We start from the raw sequence: 20,684 nt of genomic DNA on the forward strand, positions 1-20,684 counted from the left end.
CAGGAATCATGATATGCCTCAAATACAAAGTCATGGGCCAATCCAGACGTCTAATTCACTCATTGTCACCCTTGCCTTATTCATGTTTTTCATTTGAAAACTTATCTAATATTAGTTTATATTCTATGTTTCCATACTCCAAATAATTGTAGTTATGTTTTTTATACATAACTTCAAAAGCCTCAATTAACATTCAGATCTATCTTTTAAGCAACACTCTGTAATGGTGATGACACGCAAAACTTGGGCCATCGGGCACTTTCTTGTCATTTTGTGAGGCCCGTTTCCATCTCCCTCCAACCTTTTAATGTTCGGTCAATTTCATGCATTAAATATATGCAGTCTCCCTCTTAGTTTGTGAGGCTCGGATATATCATCATCTTCTCACAAGGTAAACAGGCCACACATGTAATAAGAGAAAGAATGCATTTATCTGATGCATGTGATACCTTCTTGTCAACTACAAGCAGTAGAGGAGAATTCAAGCAGATGATGAGAATGGTATAAGCACTCAAATGTTATATGGCTATTAAAATTGATGCAAAATTTTGCTATGTTTTGCTTATTCAGTAAAGGACCTTAAGAAGGTCTAAGCAGCTTCCAACTTCAAGTTACCATTTGCCGTTCTGTCAGGAGTGAACTGAAGCCTAGCACAGACAGCTACTCGTGGCACTTTTGATCATTGGAACCAGTTTTGTCATTGTGGTCACCATCAGAAGTGGTATCATTATGTTCCCCAGCATCTAACATACAGCTTTGGTCCTCAGATGAAATGGAGTGATTGTTGCTGCCATCAACTGTATAAAAAGAGAAGGGGGGCTGAAACATTGTTCTGGCAAATACTAGTTAGTGGATTCACTGGTCATGCACTAGGACCAGGACATGATCATTTATTGCACATACCTTCACCACCTTCATCTGCAGGAGCATAAGCTGAGCGCCTTGAACGAACTTGCTGGTGTGGCGTCGGCTGATGAGCATAAGAAAGATAAGGACAACACAAAGAAGAAAGAGCATTGTTAAAATGAGGACAGATGGAAAACTAAAATAAGAAACACAGCCCTAGTTGTATAGGATTTTTTTGAACTTCATGTTGCTATGAATTATCTGGTTACCTTTTATTTGGTTTTTGTTTTTTTACTTTTGCCAGAGTATTTTTAGCAGTAATTATTGATGCATTAGGTGAGTCTTGTTGAACCCACAACCTCACTCTCCACCTTGCCCTCAACCTCTTACAAAGTAAATAGATGTCATTTGAGCTAGAGATCACTGACTTCTACTTTTTTCTTTATCTTTATTTTTTCCTTTCTTTTTGCAGGAGTTATAGCAAATTATGGCAGGAATACGACGTTGGCCACTGTTGAGAACAATAATGGTTATCTTGCCCTTTGTTAAAGTGAAATGCTAAGTGATAATCATACAAGAGGCACCAAAGCATGCACACCAAGTAGTAATTTAATATATAAAAGTTTCAAATAACAAGGCTATCTATAAAACTTTAAAATTTCAATTTTAGCACATGAATAAATGATCAAAGTTGACCCCAAGTTATCTGGAACTAGAGGTGTCAGTTTCTTTGTCCAACCAGTATAAACAACCCCATGCAGAGGTGGTCTTCTTTCCGATTCTAATTATGCTTTGCTTTATATGCAGGTTTATCATGATATTAACCCCAGGCAGCTCCATATACACAATTTAAAACTGTAATAAACAACGCAATTTATTGATTTTCCTGCATAGCATGTAAAGATCTATTAAATTATTGCATGGTAAGCTCAGTCTAAACTTCAAGTAGAATAAAAAGCCAGACTTAACAGTAAGTACCTGCAACTTTGGGCGGAGTGCTTCAAGGGGTCCTTTAGGTTTTTGTGCTCCTTGCTGTTCAACAAGTCAAAAAGGCAGGTGGCAGGCCAAGACATTAGGCATTCAAACTAGAAATTATGCAGTCAATGTCAAAACTCGTTATAGCAACTGTAACTGTTTTGAAGTTCTCAAGAAATTAAAATGAGTACCTTTCCCAATGCCCAATCAGCAGAATCAAAAAAAGCACGTTCATGGTCCTAGAAAAAAAAAAAAAATTTATTTGTGGTTACTTTCAGGGTAAAACTTGAACTAAATTAATGTCTTCAGAGAAAAAGAGAGAGGATGAGGAAGGAAAAAAAATATTCACCTTGGATATCAATGGATGCTTCCTGGGTAATAGTCCTCCATACTTTTTCTTGACTATCTCCTCCTGCAGAAGACATACCAGAGATTGATTTTACTGTATTCCATGATGACAAATTGACAATGATACGATGAGACTATTTTGGAAAACTATGCCTGTGACACCGCTTTTCAATTCTTGGAAAGTTATGATTAATGCCATGCAGCTTTAGATTTCAAATTTCAGGCACTACAAAATGGAAGTGAACCAGCTTGCCTCTTAAGAATTTTATATTTTTTCTGAGTTGTCTTGTGGTGAAAACTGAGACAGGTAAAAATTTTGGCCAAACAAAATCTTTTCTCAGCATTTTTATGATTTCAGGGGTATCAAATTAAATAACATGAGATCTGAATTTTTTAACATGTTCAATTATTTATTGTCCTTTATCTTGATCTAGGAAGCACAAACACTTCATTTGTGGTGTTGTACCCGTGTCATACTCACCATGTCATGTTATAATTTTTCAGAAATTGCTCATGTCACAGTGCCATACCTGTGTCCTTGCTTCCTAGATCCTAATTACGTATGAAGCCCATATTCTTTCACAAAACAAACCCAAATATAAAAAAGAAGAATTTCCACAATACCTCCTGCTGGGGTGAAGGCATGGGATTTTCATCATTTCTATCTACAGCTTTGTTAAGGTCATCCACGGAACTGTCACCATCAACTTGATTATTTAGAGTATTATCAGTAAGCTCCTGCTCCTTTATATCCTCATTATTTGCACCTGACATTTTCTGCTTCCTGCACCGGTGAGGAATGCAACTATGAACAACTGATTTTATATCTATCACAAATGAAAAAACTAGATTTTAAACTTCTCAACAAGTGCAGGCATTGAATGCAATGTCCAAACAGAAGAGAGAAATTTCACAGCAATTACATGACAAAAGGAATGAGCCCATTCATCCATTCATTGTTGCCAATCAACATAACAAAGTAGCAAAAGATATGTAATATTCCTGCCAAATTACCCAGATAAAGCCACAGAATGTGATATAACTATGACTTTGTTCCTTAGTGTCTGACATTGCTAAAAGTGCAGAAGTAAACCATGCCCTTATACAACTGGTCCTAATAATCACTTCCATTCTTGCAATTTTTACTAATTTACTAATTCATCTCAGCATCCTCATAAAAAAATAAATAAACTTACTCTAAACAAGCTTCTTAAATTGACAAATGGGAATTTTGTATTTCGTATGGCTTTATTGATATAATAACGTAATTACACATCACTCAAAATGCAGAGTTCCACTTTAACCATTCAACTCTAATTCTCAGCCTCCCAACTATTTTCCCCTTTCAAGCTTAATGTCAATACACGACACAAATGATTACTTCCGTATATGTTCCGACTACTGATCACAACCATTCCCCCATCGTCTCCTGAAAATGTAAGACTTACTACATTATGTCATAGTTATACACTTTATTCCATTAGTTGTCTAATCCTATGCCTCATCCAATTCATTCATTCAAATGGTCAATTATTACACAAATACACTCTGATCCTAATGAAAATTCAATAAATATCTCACCAAATAAACTCATGCACAAGCCAATTTAGCAACCAATAAAATCAAAAACAAAATAAATAACCAAGTCATGTAAAACAGCACAAAGACTTTTTCAATGACCAGCACAACTAGTTCACAGCTAAAGTTAACATATTGAAGATTGAACAATACAAATTTGTTAATACAGGTCACCAGCACAACTAGTTCACATCTAAAGTTAACATATTGAAGATTGAACAATACAAACTTGTTAATACAGGTCCTTTACATAGCTAAGAAAACAACTTTAGAAACAAAGCATTTATTACAAGCATTCAAATTTATAGTCCCATTTCAGAGCAAAATCATTAATGAAAACCCAAAATAAAAAAAGACCCAGATGAGCAAAAGGCTGAAACTTCACAATAATTATGGCTGCAAGGTTGTTAAATTTACAAAAGCGGTATTGGGTATTGGTATATTGATGAATGAACATTGAATACTAATTACTAAGCTTTGTTTAAAGCATGCAATAAAAGAATACAGAGAGTAATGGATTTGATAACCTGATTGATCTTAGATCCGACGGCAGAAGCGGCCCTACTTGATTGAATTCCACACCGTCCTACTAAAACAAAGCAGCCTAGAGACTACGCAGTACGCAGAGACGAACTTTGAGCGTTCGGGTAGGTGGGTTGGTCATGGGCTTTGAGAGCAAATGGGCTTAATGGTAAAAGACTGTTGCCTGCCTTGAAGAGCTGGATTGGGCCTGAATTTTTTCTTATTGCATTTATCAAAAGACCAAGATCCTTAGTTGATTTTTTGTGTAAGTGAAGGTTGAATTCTGTATTTTTTATTAAATCATAAAAAAAAATTTACAAATTGAACTAATCGAAACCTACAACGAGGGAGACTTAGACACAGAAAGCTTTGTAAGAAAGACCAAGGGACATGAGGTACTAGACTACCCGGTGAAGCTGCATGACTATTAGCCCATATGATAGAGCGGATAAAGTGCTTTATTTATTCAATATCAAGTTGTACATTGGATGAAGTGCTTTTTCTATTAAATTAACCTTTCATATCTTTTATCTCAAAAATAAATAATAAAAAAAATTGTGTAATGGGAAAGAGAATAGATGTGAATTTTGCAAGCCAGACATTGTCGTCCTCCCTCTCTTTTGTATTATTAGAAAAAACTAAAGCCACTTTATTGCATCTCAAATGAGCATTAGTGTCCGGCCTTTAAATATAACGGTATGCTAAATTTTAGCATTCAAGCACAAAAGATATGCTTTACTTGGACTTATAATTGTAAGACGTTAATGTAGCAAAATGGTATAATATTAAATTCATATTTTTAGAGTCCTTTGGGAACAACTTATTTAGCTGAAATTGAAAACTTTTTACTGAAAATTCTGTAAATAAAGTTAAAAGTTAGCTGAAATAGTAGAATGAAACTCATGAATAGTATCAAAAAGTACAATTGGACTCATAAATAGTACCAAAAATAAGCTGAATAATACCAAGAATAAGTTAAATAGTAAAAAAAGCTGCATTTTTCAGCCAATGCCAAACGCAACCTTAGTCTTTTTGCTTTACTCTCTCCTCGCATTCTCTATCTCTCTTCGTCTCCCACTCTCTCTCTCTCTCTCTCTCTCTCTCTCGACGGTGGTGGTGTTTTTTTGTGTCAAGATCGGCATGGTCAAGGGTTGTTGTAAGGTTGCGAGATTGGCATGGGTTTGGTGGGTTTGGGTCATGGGTATGGGTGGTGATGGGTAGTGGTTCTGGTTGCGATATCGACGTGGGTCTGGTGGTTTGCGGTTGCATGGTTGGTGTGACAGCGAGATCGGTGTGTTCGTGGGTTTGGGTGGTGTTGGGTTTACTTGCTAATCGGTTTTGGTGATGGGTTTTGGGCGTGGGTATGGGTGGTGTTGGGTTTGCTTGCTAATCGATTTTGGTGATGGGTTTTGGCTATGGGTTGTTTTGATCATGGTTTGGTCTAGTTAATTTGGGTATGGATGGTTTTTGTGCTATTAATGGTGGAAATTGTGGTTGTGGTTGATGGGTTTTGGTGGTGGCTAGGTTTTTTTTTTTTTTTTTTTTTGGTGGTGGGTTTGATGAGTGTAGGTGTGGTTGGGTTTATGACTGATGTGGTGGGGTGGGGGGAGTTGTTGCCATGTTGGTTGTGGGGGATGGGTTTGCTGTTGTGTTATGGGTCAGGTTCGTGGTGGTGGAGGGTTGTCGTGGTGGTGGGGATGGGTGATTGATGGTGGTGGTGGAGGGTTACCATGGTGGTTGTGGTTGTTGGTTGCTTTAAGAAAGAGGGAGAAAGAGAGGAAAAAGAAGGGAGAGATATAGAAATAAAAAAAAAAAAATGTTAGGTGTGTTGTGAAGTGGTATGGTGTAATAGATAAAATAATTTTTGAGATGGTAAAATTAGATAATTTTTAGAAACCGGATGCTAATACTCTAAAAAGATATTAATTTGATTCTTCTTGACTTCATTGGATTAAATTGTACTTTCTCTCTCAAATATTTAATAAATGATAGCCAAAGATATGACTTTTTTGGAGTTTTCCATATTATGCCACATAAGCTTTGGTAGTCTCACAATTTTTCACATAATTTTTAATTTTTTTAATTCTTTATTTATTTGACACGTAATTTTTTTTTAAATTCCCTATTTATTTGACAAAAACTAATCAAATGTCAACCATTCCTTTTAATACCTAGTACATAGCTTGTATTTAGACTGCCATTAGGATTTGTTTTTTTTTAGAGAGGCATGCAAGTCTTTGACTTGCTTCACAGTAAAGACCCAATACATAGCTTGTATTTAAACTCCCATTATGAATTTATTTTTTTAGAGTGGCATGCAAGTCTTTGACTTGCTTCACAGTAAAGGAGGTGTAGACAACTTGCTCTCCTAAAAATCATATATGATTAAAAGAATTAGGATAAGGTCAACCCATACATCTATATAAAAAGCAAGAACCCTCATAGAAAAATTAAACAATAGTTGTAGTTCCAACTTTCAAGCCATGGAAAACCCGTTGTGGGAACATCAGCGAGACATATAGAAGAAGAAACACACCATGACCAATTATAGGAAGGTTATCCAATCTTCACATGCCAAACATGCATAGCCCATGCAACTACAATAACAACTATGTGCACCCTTTTTTATGATGTCAAATACATTGAAAACCAGATTGACAACAAGGTTCCAAACATTGAATGTCCTATATTTATTTATGATGCATGAATTGTTTGTTTAAATAAGATTAATAAATAAAACTTAATATAATATATATTCTATATCTATATTTGCTACCTCACTTTGAAGCCTTCATAACATCATTATTTTATTTATTTTATTTTTAAACCAAATTTTACCACTACAAGTGTGTCTCTTATATTTTTGTAGTGTACTTTGGTTCATTTTGTCTACTTCATCCAATTTGGTCCACATTTGTTTTATTTGGTCCATTTTAAACACTTTGGTCCTATTTGGTCTTATTCGGTCCACATTGGTCCTATTCGGTCTATATTGGTTTTATTTGGTCCACTTTGGTTCTATTCAGTCCATTCTATCCACTTCGGTCCAATTTAGTCCTATAAGGTTTGTAAAGTTCTGATTTACAACTATGTTTTATGTTAGCTTTATTCCATGACAAAAAGTGTTGTATTTGCTTTAACTATGTTCCTTGTATTTTGTGGGATTTTATTGTATTGGGTTTAGTATTAAGTGGGTAAAGAATCGAGCATGAAATGAAGAATTAGTGCAATTTTGTGACTAGCTCGCAAGAAGTTCGCAAGAAAAGTAACTCACGAAAAGGGCACGTGAGAAGCACATGTTGGAAGTTAAAAAGTCTTGCCAAGCTGTCCATTTCGCGAGTGTTTAGTGAGTAAGGCCTTCCAAAAAAATACTCACTAAACATTCTGCTTGGAGAATTTTAAGTGTGACTTTCTTACCCTTCACTCATCCTATATATACCATCATTACCCACAAAAGTATAAGAGGCTATTCAGAGAGAAAAACCCTAGATAGGTTTTCTACAACACAACACACCCATCTTTTAGAGAGAGAGCTACTAATTCTTAGTGAGAAATTATTCTAGCCTCTTCTCCTTCCCTCTCCCATTGTCATACTTTAAAAGGAGATTTGTATCCAAACACAACTCACACCTATTCAGAGTATAAAGAGTGTTTTGGAGCTTGAGAAGTTTTAGGGATTTGCCAAAAGAAGCCGATGAGGCTTGGTGGATGTAATCGGGTGTCTTACGTAATCCAAAAAGCTAAAGAAGACATGACTCCGAGAAGTTTGTTAGTAGCAGGAGTTTGGAGGGCTCAAGTACATTAGGTAGACTAGGCTTGGAGGGTTTTTTGTTATTTGTGTACTCCAACTTTATTCTCTAGTAGATTGATTTTGACTTGGAGGGTCGCGGAGAAGTTTTTCGCCAAATTTTTCAGTTTTCTCTTCGATAACACTTCTTAGTGTTATCTTGTGTTTGCATCTCTTTTCACTTACTCTTGTACTTTACATTTATTATTTGTTGTTCATGTTTATGCACTAGAGTAGTATCAGTTCATTGCGCACATTTACTCTTGTTCCACACTTTGTTTAAGTAAGAGTAAAAGCAATCTAACTGTAATTTTTAATTGGGAGTCTAAACAAGTTCCTGTGCTTTAGCACAAATCCGAGCTTTCAAGGTCCTATTTGGTCCAATTTGTTCCACTTTGAATCTAAACCTATCTTATTTGGTCCTATTTTGTCCATTTGGTCCTATTTTGTCCACTTCAGTCAACTTTAGTCCTATTCAGTCCAACTCGGTCCATTTGGTCCAATTCAGCTCATTTGTGTCCACTTCAGTCCATTTGGTTCACTTTAATTCATTCGGTCCATTTTTTTGTCATTACATAATGGGAAAAGACAAGTTTAGATTGAGAGCAACTATTCTAAATCCAAACTTATTAATATATATATATATATATATATCTTAAACGTATTATTTAAAATCCTAAACATAACATTTGTTGTTGCTATGCTCCTGTTGAAGTACATAAACTAGGCATTTCGGTCCACTTTGGTCTAGTTAAATTTAAGTAAAAGACTTTCTAAATATGAATGCTATGAACATACTAATGTACTTTAGGGATTATAACAAATATTTCAAGACTTTGTAAGAAACGCTTTGATGTTCAACTTGAACCCAAACTCCAGTGTATTTTGATTTTTTGAAGATAAAAGAAATACAACTTAATGAGCGTTGAATTACTTAATTCTCACATTAAAAACTATAAATGAATGATGTAAGCTTTAGAATTTAGATAGTCCAACATATTAGGTGCATAGCCTAGAAGTCAAGAGTAGAGGGATTCCATTCTAAACCCGTGACCAAGAAGCAAGTGGGTGCTAGTACAATTGCACCTGAAGATGGGGCAGAAAATAGGGATGACTGTGTTCAGAGTTCACAAGAAAGGAGTTCTCTGTTTCATAAGGATCAAATTGGTACCAAAAAAAAATTATTTACAGCCCATGTCATGCCCATAACCGTATCCACTGCCCCATTCCATTACATCACCAAGTAATGCTATCTCCTCATAACTTCTTTGAAAACTCTGTCAAGCTGCACATTCTGCATTTTTTTCCCCCAAGCTTGAAAATCAGTACCTAACCCCGTATTCCAATCCAATCTGAAAATATATATTTCATAGTGGGGAAAAAAATTAAGGTTAATGACCCTTTGGAATTATGTATATGGTAGAATAAAATGTTTATTTGCTTGCATTGCATAGACTTTTGAAAGACTTTGATTTGGAGAGAAGAAGTAGATAGACAATTTACCTTAGATTTCTCAATTAAATTCAATCATGTGGTTGCAACGAGCTATATTAACCAATGCAATTACATGATTAAATTTAATTATGAACTTAAAATACAATACTTAGGAAAATGTATTCAAGTTTTTTCCAAAGTAAATATATCCTGTTAAAAAAAGTGTTGAAGCATTTTAATATTATATTATTAAAATTTATTTATATTACAACATAAATGTAAAAATATGGAGATATGAAAGAGAAAGAGCTAGTGAAAATGTTTAATCTCACGTTGAAAATGAGAGATTATTTTATTCATTTTAATTATGATGATTAATAGACTAATATATATTAATTTAGATATTAAACTAAATACGTACATAAGTGAAGGTGAAGGGAAGAAATGTCAAGAATGAAAATGAACCAGATCCAAGAATGAACTAGCCTCTTAGATTGCATTCTTCCCTTTGTGTTATTTTTATTATTATGTTTACGCCGACAAAAAGTAAACAATTAATTGGCAATTTGGCATAAAGAAAAAGCTGAAAAGTAAATTTTGAATAGAAAATGCTAGACTATCGAGGCCTAACCTTCATTTAAGTAATGCCTCTACTCATCAAAAAAAAAATTTTAAGTAATGCCTCTGTCCTTAAAGTTGAACTTGGCAAACGATCACACGCAGAAAATTCATTGCAGACTGTCAATTTGTTGCTAAAGTACATTACTGTACAATCACATGTCGGTAGAAAAGAAAAGACATATAATATCTTGATGGGTTTGGACTTTAGAGCAATATAGTGCATAAGCTATCTTCACTGCAGGTGATAGAATTATATTTTTTATCTTTACATTTGATTTCTACTAGATTCTTGACACCTATGCAATTGTTGCATCTAATTTCCAACCCCACTTTAAGTACTAATCATTTCTTCTCTCTCATCTTATTGGTTCAAGTTCACCGATTTCACATACAAAAGGGTAAACATGCCTATGTACCTAACCAGTAACCACACAAACACAATAACAACTCTTTACCAGCAAGAATAACACTTCACATTCAAAGTTCAAACACAACAAAGCTCACAGTCCCATTCTGTGATTCTTCTTCTTCTTTTTCTTCTTCTTCTTCTTCTTCTTCTTGTCCAGCCCACTTCCACAAATTCCCTACTTGACAAATGCTTGTTGTTGGTTGCTGCTGTTTAAGGTGTTATCATCAAGCTCCTACATGTGGAGGATGAGAGGTAATTTGCTGCAGCCAAGGATGACTTGCCGGAAAGCTTTCTTTATAGCTTTGTAATTTTCAGATGATAAAATAGTAAATCTAAGTATCCACTATCCATGTGAATTCATATATATAGAATCAAATGTTCATATATTTCTATTAGAATTAATCGGCAAGTTCTCTTTGGCTACATGTTTATCTCCTATTCACATGTTAGATCTATGATGATAATGATAATAGCAGTAATGGTGATTACGTCACTTGCAATGGAAGAGGCTTAGCGATTCAGAGATGTATAAAAAAATGTTATTGCAGTAAGTTCTCTCTTTACATTTCTCCATATGGTTTTGTTTTTTTTTTGTTTTTGTTTTTTTATATAGATTCCTCCATATGATATGAACTCTCAATGATTTAGTTAATGTTCACTCCGCCAATGTTTGTGTAGTGCCAATTTTTTACAACTCTACGGACCCAAATAATCTCGCAAAAAATTCCATAAAGTCAGGTGTATCTTGTCATTTTATACAAGCAAGGGTCCACCAAAATCTGAACTCATTCTCAATTACAGATATAATATGATTCGTGCATTCACTTCGGAACATACTATTAGAGTATAAAACACAATTATCAACAAAGTTTGCTTTAACTGAAATTAGTATTCCTTGGTTAGTCTCATTCAATGAATCTTCAGCATGTGTAAAATATGAAACATGTGTTATGCAATTATAGACACCAGTTTACACTTCACATCCAAGGTAACTTTTGAGCTTGAATTGAAGTCTGTAAGTGCAATAGCCAGATAGAGTCATTATTTTTAAAAAAATGTTGAAATAAAAGATTGAGTGAGAAATATTAGATTGTAAAAGAGTGGAATCAAAAGAGAAAGAAAATACAGATATTACACGGTCTGGCCTACATTCATGGATGAAACTCTTAGTGGCTAGATTTTAACTATATTCTTAACTGTGTTACAATAAACTTTAAGCAGGGCAAGGTACATATTGAAGTTACAGTTACCCCTAGTTGAGCTTACAATATATTAAGCCTCTTGGGTCATGAAAGTTCACTTGGTGTGTAAAATACTAGTGAATGTTTAGACTCAAATTTCAAAATTACCAACACAAGCTTATACTCAAATAATATATGTGCGGAATGATAAGTACAAGTTACACCCAAACAACCAAACAACTCTAAGCCATAATGTAATCACAACAGAACAATAATTAAAAACAAAGAGTAAGAGTAAGAGTTAGAGAGATGCAAACACAAGATAACATTAGCACGTGTTATCGAAGAGAAAACCGAAAAATTCGGTGAAAAACCTCTCTACCACCCTCCAAGCGGTGAAATGATCCATTAGAATATCAGTTGGAATACATGAATAGCAATAGACTCTTCAAGCCTAATCTACCCGATGCACCTAAGCTCTCCAAACTTCTTGCTCCAACAGGGTTAAGCCTAATGTTATCTTCTCTAGCTTATCAGATCCCGCAAAAAGCCTATTGCATCAACCAAATGAATTGGTCCTCTCTGAACTGCTTCCCAAGCACCAAATAGCCTTCTCACTGATATGAATATGGTGATTTAAGGATTTGGCTAAGGTCCTCTCAAGGGTATGTCAATGGAAAGGGTAAAAGTAGAGGAATTTGAAGAGTCAAATGTATAAGATTATGGATGAATCAATCTTGTTATTCTCTGGGGTTTTTTTCTCAAAATTCTTTCTCTTGAAGCTCTCTACATTTCGTGGGTATAAGGGTATTTATAGTAGGGTATGAGAAGGAATGTGAAAAGTCATTTTTCTGCAAAACAAGAAGCTTTGGCGAGTGACTCGCGACTGGAATGAGTCGCGAGTTCCAGTCGCCAACTAACAGAAATGCCAAACTCTACTTTTTGTCCTGTAGTGTTCTAGCTATCATGACCCTTCAACTTCCTGCATGCTTCACACATGTGACACTTCTAGCGAGTCACCACTCGCGAGTCAGTCGCAAGTTCCAATCACGAAAATGCTCTTGAATGTATACACTTGATCAATTCTTCATACTCTCTCACACGCAACCCTTACATTATTCTCATCTAACTACAGGGTTTCTAATTGCTGAATTACAAGTAAATTTAGTACAAGATAAAGTCAACACATGATTGAATAAATTTAAGGCCATTACACAAACATATGATAACTCAAATCTTTAACACTTTCCCTCAAGTTCAAGGTAGAGGCTTGATGATGCCTTGAGTTTGGAATGCAAATTTGATGTGTTATGCTAAATAACATAGAACATCAAATTTTGTGAAAGTCTTTTGAGAATTCCTTATTAGCTTTATAATCTGACTTCAGCTAGAAGAATAGTAAGGTGTTTTGGGTTTTCACTCCATAAACAATCCACGATGTGAGTGTGTCAGTTGAGATGTGATTGTTCTATTACTGTTGTGTGTCTATTATCCATGAAACCTATTAATTAATCACGTGGACATCAATTGTCAATCAGTAAAATTGGTAGAAAGTCGTTGTTAGGGGCCTAAATGCATTTTTCATTTTGTTTTCATGTATTTAATAATTGGTTTTATCACTGATGGTTTAATTAGGCTAGTGTTCACTAGTGGGTCCTGCCAAGTAGAGTGAGGAAAACTCTCATATTTGCCCCACCAATTATTGAGTAAAAAGCGCTACTAATGATGAGTCAATGTGATGTTCATGCTAACAACTGCTATAGTTGTACAAAAGAGACTCACATGTTTACTCCATCTGTGGTTGTGTAAAGGGTACTCCATTGATGATGGTAATGCATTTATTGTTGCCACGTACACTCTTGTTAAACCATGTTATGGTATCATTTTGGTCCACTTGTTCTACTTTGGTCTGTATAGTCCACTTCGGTCCATTTTTGTCCATTCAGTCCATTTCGTCACTTTGGTCCATTTCGGTCTTTTTTTTCCATTCAATCTATTTCAGTCCACTTTGGTCCACTTCAATCCATTCTGTCCATTTTGGACTAATTGAGCCTTAAATTGATTCTTTTTTTAGGTTACCTATTCAATTTTAGGCTTAAAAAATATTCACCCCCTAATTTTTGAGTTGAAAAATATGAAATTTTATTCTATTTAGACCAAACTCTTTAGTTTTGGGCTAAAAAATATAAACAAAATAAGCATTAGAAAATAGAGATATTGGCTCTAAAAAAAGTAATAAATATTATAAAGATTAAAAGATTACCTTAAAAAAATTTTGAGAAGAAAGATTACCTTAAAATTTAAGTTTCAATAATATTGGCATTATACTTATATTTGGAAAAAAAAAATGCTACAATTCTAAACTAATATAAAACTTTAAACTTAGGATACATTTGGTACACTGAATGTGGATTACAATAAGAATGGTAATCTTTATTACCAGAAATAAAATGTGTTGTAATGGAATAACTAAACATGTTCATTAGTTTGGTTGTGAGTTGTAACATTAGAATAAAACTTATGATCTATTTTAAGAAATATCTCATTCATACAATTATATTTCCTAGAAAATAATATATTTTAAATTTTAGAGAGATGGGTTATTTTTTGATGATTTTTTATTTTCATAATTGTTAGGTGGATATAGAAAGTTTATTTATTTGGAAATATATTAATGTCATAAGTTATTACATCTACTAAGGAATAGCTATTACAACCCTTTTAGAGAAGAATAGTTATTCCCCATTTTAAAAAATAGCTATTTATAAGGAATGACTATTCCCTGTAATAAAAACATAACCAAACTATTGAATAGTTAAACCATAGGAATAGTTATTACATTACAGTGTTTATTTCAGTTTACCAAACGTACCCTTAATGTAAAATGTTACATATGTTCCATAGAATTAGAGTGTTTTTTTATAAATATTTTTGGATATGTTCAAATTAGTCAACAGATTATGGTATATTAAAAAAAAATGTCCTTTTAATAACATTTTCTCTATTTGTATAAAACAATATTATAATTGTGTAATATTAACCTAAAAAATTTACATTATATTCTTATAAAATAATTATATTAAATTTTCTCATGCATTGTATGGATTTGTGACTAATTACATATTAATTAATGATAAGAACAAGTGATTAATATAACAACTCGAAACCAAACTCATTGGCCCAAACTTTTAAATTAAGTCATGTTCCTATACGTTATATTAACTTCTTAATTGACCTCTCCCCAACTTATACGTGTCAACGCTTAGAACCTCGATTAGATGCTAAATGCCCCATTTATACAGCTTACAGCATTTTAATTTTAGAGGGCATTGAGCAGATCCAAATTTGGACAAGGACTTTGTTACAATTTGAGTAGCTAGGAACTGGCTAGGAAGACATTTGTTATATTTTAAAATATCCACAAGATAAAGCAAGTATGAGCAGGTAAGATTGTTAAGATAATACAAAGCTCCCTCCTAAGTTTGGTGTTAAAAAAAATAATATATAAAAAATCATGTACCATTTGGCCTGCACCAAGTCACAAAATGACATACATTTTATCTGCTTAGAGAAGCAAAACTCAGATCAATTCAACTTGGCTAACCTCTCCACTTTGATTGTTTCTAACTGGTTGATTCTTTTAGAAAATCCACATCTGCTTTCGTGTGATGATTTGTATATATGCATGTCCTTCCCTAACCTCTCTGTCAAGCAGCTTCAGCTTCTTGCATTATCCAAAGCCTTAAAAGTGTAAAAGAGAAAAGAAGACTTTAGCCCCCATCAAAATGAAGACAGAACCTCAACCACTTGAGGCTGGTGAAACTTCCAAGCGTTTAACCTCAACACAAGGGGTCACTAGAGGGCTCTCTATAGTGGACTTAATTCTTCGAATTATTGCAGCTATTGGAACACTAGGAAGTGCTGTAGCAATGGGAACAACAAACGAAACACTACCATTTTTCACACAGTTTGTCCAATTTTCTGCTCAGTACAATGATCTTCCTACTTTCACGTAAGTTATGCATCATGATGCACTAGTCATTTTTTGATTTGTTGGGATTTATTATAAGTAACTTTGTTATCTTGATATATAAAAGTTTGACTCTATTTAAGTATCTATATCAAACAGGTTCTTTGTGATCGCGAATTCGATTGTATGTGGCTATCTTGTTGTAATTTCTCTCCCACTATCTATCTTTCACATCATCAGGAGTGCAGCAATAAATAGTAGGATCATCTTGGTCATCTTTGACACGGTAAAGATACTTTGTACTTAAAAGCAGCAAGGTAGTTTAGAACCATACATATAGTTGCTTAGAAACCCAAAAACAAAAATAATAATTGTCTCATAAGCTGTGAGAAGAATAATGCTGCATATATTGGATCAACTTATATGGGGCGGGGCATAGTTTTCAAATATAATATCTCATAGGTAGCATATGATTAAAAAAAACTCAAAATTTGTATATTTTACCTATTAGGTTAGTGCATTATATAATGTTTGTATAAGTTCAAATCTTACCTAAGTCATTTTAATTCCTAAAATTTTTATATAGTAAATAAAAAACAATTATCAATGGTCAATATCATAATAATTTAGTCATAGAAAGTTTAAACATAATATTTTATATAATTCTCTTGCTTTATAAAAATAAATAACCAAGATAGTTATGATCAAATGCCGTATATGGTAAAATCAACATGCATCTAAAAGTCAAAGACCAAAAATATAAGAATTGTAAATTAACATTGTTCTTATCTTGTGACATGTAAATAAATAAATAAAATTATTCGTGCAATACAACACCCTAAGGATAGTGGTTGTGTAGTAAATCATTCGTCCATGTCATTTCTTTTAAGATCAAGCAATTAATTTTGATGATCTATATCTTTTTTAGAAATAAGATAAATAAAAAATAAAAAAACGTGTCTATGCATGCTTTGCGCTTCTTCAAAAAGCTCCAAAAAAGCATGCCTAAAGAGCATTTCGTTAAATGCGCTTTATTTTTGGCCTAGCGAAGCATTGAGAGCTTAGAGTTTCCAAGCTTTGAGCTTAAGCGCACCTAAAGCGCGCTTTTAGCAACATTGAGTGCAAAAGATCCTAATGTTCAAAAGTCAAAACTACTTTATGCTAGAAAATACATGGATGAGCTCACATATAGATGAGCATATATAAGGATGAGCATCAGTTTTACCTCCACCCCCATTCTTTCATGGATGAGCTCACTTATATATGAGCATCACGTCAGGACTTGGGACACAAATAAATAAAGGATAAAGCTATTCACCATAAGCTTAACTTCTGGAGTAATTAACAGTCAACAAATATGTTCCTTGCTAGCTTTTTTTTAAATATATAAATATATATATATATATATATATAAAAGATAAAGAATACAAATATGTTGTATCATTATATTAGACTAACTTGGTTGAGACCATAATTTTATTCTTTACAATTTAGCTTAGTGGCCTGCTTTATATATAAAGACAATGTCAATCTTTATCTCCTCTCTAACTTTTTTTTCCTTTTTCCTTTTCTTTTTTTAATAATTTGAGAAGAGGGTTTTAAATCTTGGATCTCTCTATTAGAAATATTGAAAAGTACTAGTACTTGTGCTAAAAGACTCTTGGTTCATCTCCCTTTTCAATAAAAAAAATCTCATTTCCTTTTTTTGTGCTACTAAATTACAATTTACACCCTTAAATTTTGGGATAATTTGATTCTGTCTCTTAATATTATGTCTCGTTTTGAAATAGACCCTTTTGTCCATATACCCAATGCTTATGTATTTCTTAAGTACCACATAATCTCAAAACAATCATACAATAAAACTACATCATTTTGTCTACATCAGGAAAAAATTTATTTAATCCACATTAAAAAAAAAAATTTACAATCTATTATGCATATAATTAAAGAATCTTAAGATTTCTAATGAAAATGTATTTCAACTTTTGTTAAGGTAATGTTGGCTCTTCTTACTGCTGGAGCTTCTGCAGCAACAGCAATAGTATACTTGGCACACAATGGGAATGCTAGTGCAAATTGGGTTGCAATCTGCCAACAATTCAATTCCTTCTGTGAGCGCACTTCTGGATCTTTGATTGGCTCTTTTGGAGGAATACTCATATTCATGCTGCTAATTGTTACCTCTGCTGTGGCTATTTCTAGATGCTAATCTATGACATACAGACATCCCTGTTCATTTATTAGGGTTCTGAAACCATAAATCTAGATAAAAATTTTCACAACCGCTTACGTAGCCTATTATGATTGGTACATAATATAATGTGGTGTTAGTAGTTTAATCCTTGTAAACTGATGTTATTTTGATCAAAACTTGTCATGTTAACAAGTTATGAAAATTGTGCCCTTAACATTTCTCTCTGTAATGGTAATATAAAGTATGTCAGAAGTCATGTCTATGAACTTCTTATAATGTGTTTGTATAGACTCTTGTTGGAGTTTTGGGCTTTGTTATTTTATAGACATGTTTTTCCTATTCTTATAAATATTTCCATGCACATAACAATATAACCTGATCTTAAGCTATGGTATATAACTATATATTCCTTCAATCTACACCTTACATAATAATCAACAAATTGCAGAGTTCAGCACAAAAGTCCAGTGAAATTCAACATTTTTCTTGTAATCACCTTAAATTGACTGGAAATCTCAAGTTTCCAATTGATTGAGAACTGCAGCCATGCTCCCATTTTAGCACTCATAAAACTCCATCTTGTACTAGGCTAACAATGCCACAAGATCATCTATTGATTTTAATGTCTTCTCGTAATATAGGTAAGATTCATATACTTTCGGCGTGCGGACAAAATAGTCAAGCTGGGAAAAAAAAAAAGTTAGTTAAATAAATACAGAAATAGGAAATCTCACTAGTAGTTCTGTTGATAACTTGTAAAATCCCGAATTCTTTTTATGGTGAAACTTCACCTTTCAAAGATAGAAGGTCTATTCTACTATGTATAACAAAATTTCCCAACACATTAAAGAACAATAATAAAGATAGAACTATATTACAATTAATATTTCAAAAGTATATTAGAGATATCCAGGCATAAGGTTTGATTAGGTTGTATAACTAATTTAGATTCAATGTACTACAACCTAGTTGCAGAGCTTAATAAAGTAACCATAATCATACTTGTAGTAGCATTACTTCTAATACATGTAAAGTAATTCTGAAATTAATTTAGAGTTTAGTCTATCATTTATATCTTTAATGGGCCCGTTGAAACATACAATTCAAAAAAGTAAAGATGTAATTGTTTATGGATATAGGCTAAGTCGAACCACTTAAATTTTTATGTGCACCTGCTTCCTTTCTCTCTCTAATTTTCGACATAAATTCTAACAAATACATGTGTCTTTGGATATTCTTATCATAAAAGCCTTAATAATTTTCTAAACTAGTCTCAGTCTCACCAATTTAATGTCAAGTGTCAACAATGAGCAAAGTCAAATTTTTATTTGCTACCAAATCAAATACGATGAAGATTGCCATAAACTCTTAAAGGATACACAAACAACATACCTCCATCATGTTATCCACCAACTCATTTGCAGTTTTAACATAATCCTTCCGGCGATTTTCCGGCAACAGAGACATAACATTTTTCATATCCTGAGAAAGATAGGCCTGCTTTAATCGAATGTAAAATAAGACATACCTCCAAGCCATGGTGTCCAACATGTACCTAATGCTATGTAACCCCTCAGCAGTTTGTCTAATCCTAGCCACTGCATCTTCTGGTGATAACCCTGGCTCAAAATAACGTTCCTTTAGAAATGAACGTGTACCCCAATTCTGAGCAAGTGCAATTGGTGTGCCATGTACACCAATTGCTGCCATTGAAGTTGCTAACAATGTTGCTACAAAGTTTCTTCTATGTGTCACATTTTGTTCACTAGGAAATGAGGCTCTGACTGTTGGGACTGAGCTTTTCTTCCTGTGATCATGACTGTGTGGTTTGGTGAGTTGGGCATGAATGGGAGCAGTGCTTGTGTTAGTGAAGCTGGACATAGTTTTTTTTTTATGAATGGGAAATTGTGTCATTGTGGATTTTTGGGTGGATTTTTGTGGCTGACCTTGTTGCCTGTTAAATCCAACATAGACCTTAGCTTCTTGCCACGTTGGAGTTATCTTGTTCTGGTGGTGGGAGAGTTTGGGACCCATCTGGATGTGGGTGAGTTTAACTTTAAGCCCAACTATGGTTGAAATTTATCTGGGCTTCTTCCCTTCTTTATCCTTTTTGGGCCAGAATATGGGCTTGGTTTGAAAACAGTAATTCTAAAAATAATGTCCAATTTAATAGAGATAGAAGTGTATAAGGATCAGGGTTTGTGTTAAATCCTAATAAAAAATTAAGTTTTAATTTATTTTATTAAAAAAATTATCGAAAAAGAAAAAAACTAATATGTGATAGCAATAGCAATTGCTTCAATTTCCGATCCACCATTCTCCCATCCCGTGTTTCTATAGCTTTCTCCTTTACTAGTTTCTTAATGTATGTTGAAAATCAGGCTTCAAGCTCAAGCTCTCCATCATAGTTCCCTACCATAACACTCATGACTCATGGCTTGCATGTAAGGCAAAATACCAACGAATGAGTTATTAAGCTCAGCAGGTTCCAGTTATCTCAATTAGTAAAATTTCTGATGGTTGAATAAGAGATCTAGGGTTCAATCCCAACCTACACCAAAAACCTATTAATACCTTAATCTACTAAAGAGCACAATTATCAAAAGTGAACACCATAAGTCAAAAATTTATATTTATAATATATATATATATATATATATATTAAAAAGGGCTATCCATCTACTACCAAAAACTAGTAATTTCAAGCTCTCCATCTTACATTACTCTCATTGAGGTGTTGGATTTTGGTCCTTTTCTGATTTCTAATGAGAACTTCTAATAAAATTAAGGGGCCCCATCCTGGAAATCAAATCAAA

The 20,684-nt window shown here is 33.6% G+C and overlaps 3 protein-coding genes across 5 annotated transcripts; 1 reads left to right on the forward strand and 2 right to left on the reverse strand.

Annotated features, from left to right (window-relative positions):
* Positions 1-412: 412 nt before the first annotated feature.
* On the reverse strand, positions 413-4,440 carry LOC126718872 (uncharacterized). Of its 2 annotated transcripts, none has more exons than XM_050421235.1 (7): positions 4,275-4,440; positions 2,794-2,953; positions 2,171-2,233; positions 2,013-2,060; positions 1,825-1,878; positions 904-970; positions 413-797 (listed from the first exon to the last, which is right to left on the reverse strand). In XM_050421235.1, exons 2-7 carry the CDS (start codon positions 2,941-2,943, stop codon positions 661-663), a joined length of 519 nt encoding a protein of 172 aa, XP_050277192.1. In that variant the 5' UTR covers positions 2,944-2,953; positions 4,275-4,440; the 3' UTR covers positions 413-660. The 2 variants fall into 2 exon arrangements, with proteins under 2 accessions (XP_050277192.1, XP_050277191.1); XM_050421234.1 differs by having other exon boundaries at positions 2,794-2,996; positions 4,275-4,427.
* A 6,040-nt stretch (positions 4,441-10,480) lies between these two features.
* On the forward strand, positions 10,481-18,144 carry LOC126718874 (casparian strip membrane protein 3-like). Of its 2 annotated transcripts, XM_050421239.1 has the most exons (5): positions 10,481-10,772; positions 10,997-11,067; positions 15,417-15,713; positions 15,831-15,957; positions 17,668-18,144. In XM_050421239.1, the coding sequence occupies exons 3-5, from the start codon at positions 15,487-15,489 to the stop codon at positions 17,881-17,883; spliced, it is 570 nt and encodes a 189-aa protein (XP_050277196.1). In that variant the 5' UTR covers positions 10,481-10,772; positions 10,997-11,067; positions 15,417-15,486; the 3' UTR covers positions 17,884-18,144. The 2 variants fall into 2 exon arrangements, with proteins under 2 accessions (XP_050277196.1, XP_050277195.1); XM_050421238.1 differs by having other exon boundaries at positions 10,481-11,067.
* A 100-nt stretch (positions 18,145-18,244) lies between these two features.
* On the reverse strand, positions 18,245-19,917 carry LOC126718873 (photosynthetic NDH subunit of lumenal location 2, chloroplastic). The gene is made up of 2 exons (XM_050421237.1): positions 19,261-19,917; positions 18,245-18,551 (listed from the first exon to the last, which is right to left on the reverse strand). The coding sequence occupies exons 1-2, from the start codon at positions 19,900-19,902 to the stop codon at positions 18,453-18,455; spliced, it is 741 nt and encodes a 246-aa protein (XP_050277194.1). The 5' UTR covers positions 19,903-19,917; the 3' UTR covers positions 18,245-18,452.
* Positions 19,918-20,684: the final 767 nt, after the last annotated feature.

This window comes from Quercus robur, chromosome 3, assembly GCF_932294415.1.
Source record: "Quercus robur chromosome 3, dhQueRobu3.1, whole genome shotgun sequence".
Lineage (NCBI taxonomy): Eukaryota > Viridiplantae > Streptophyta > Magnoliopsida > Fagales > Fagaceae > Quercus > Quercus robur.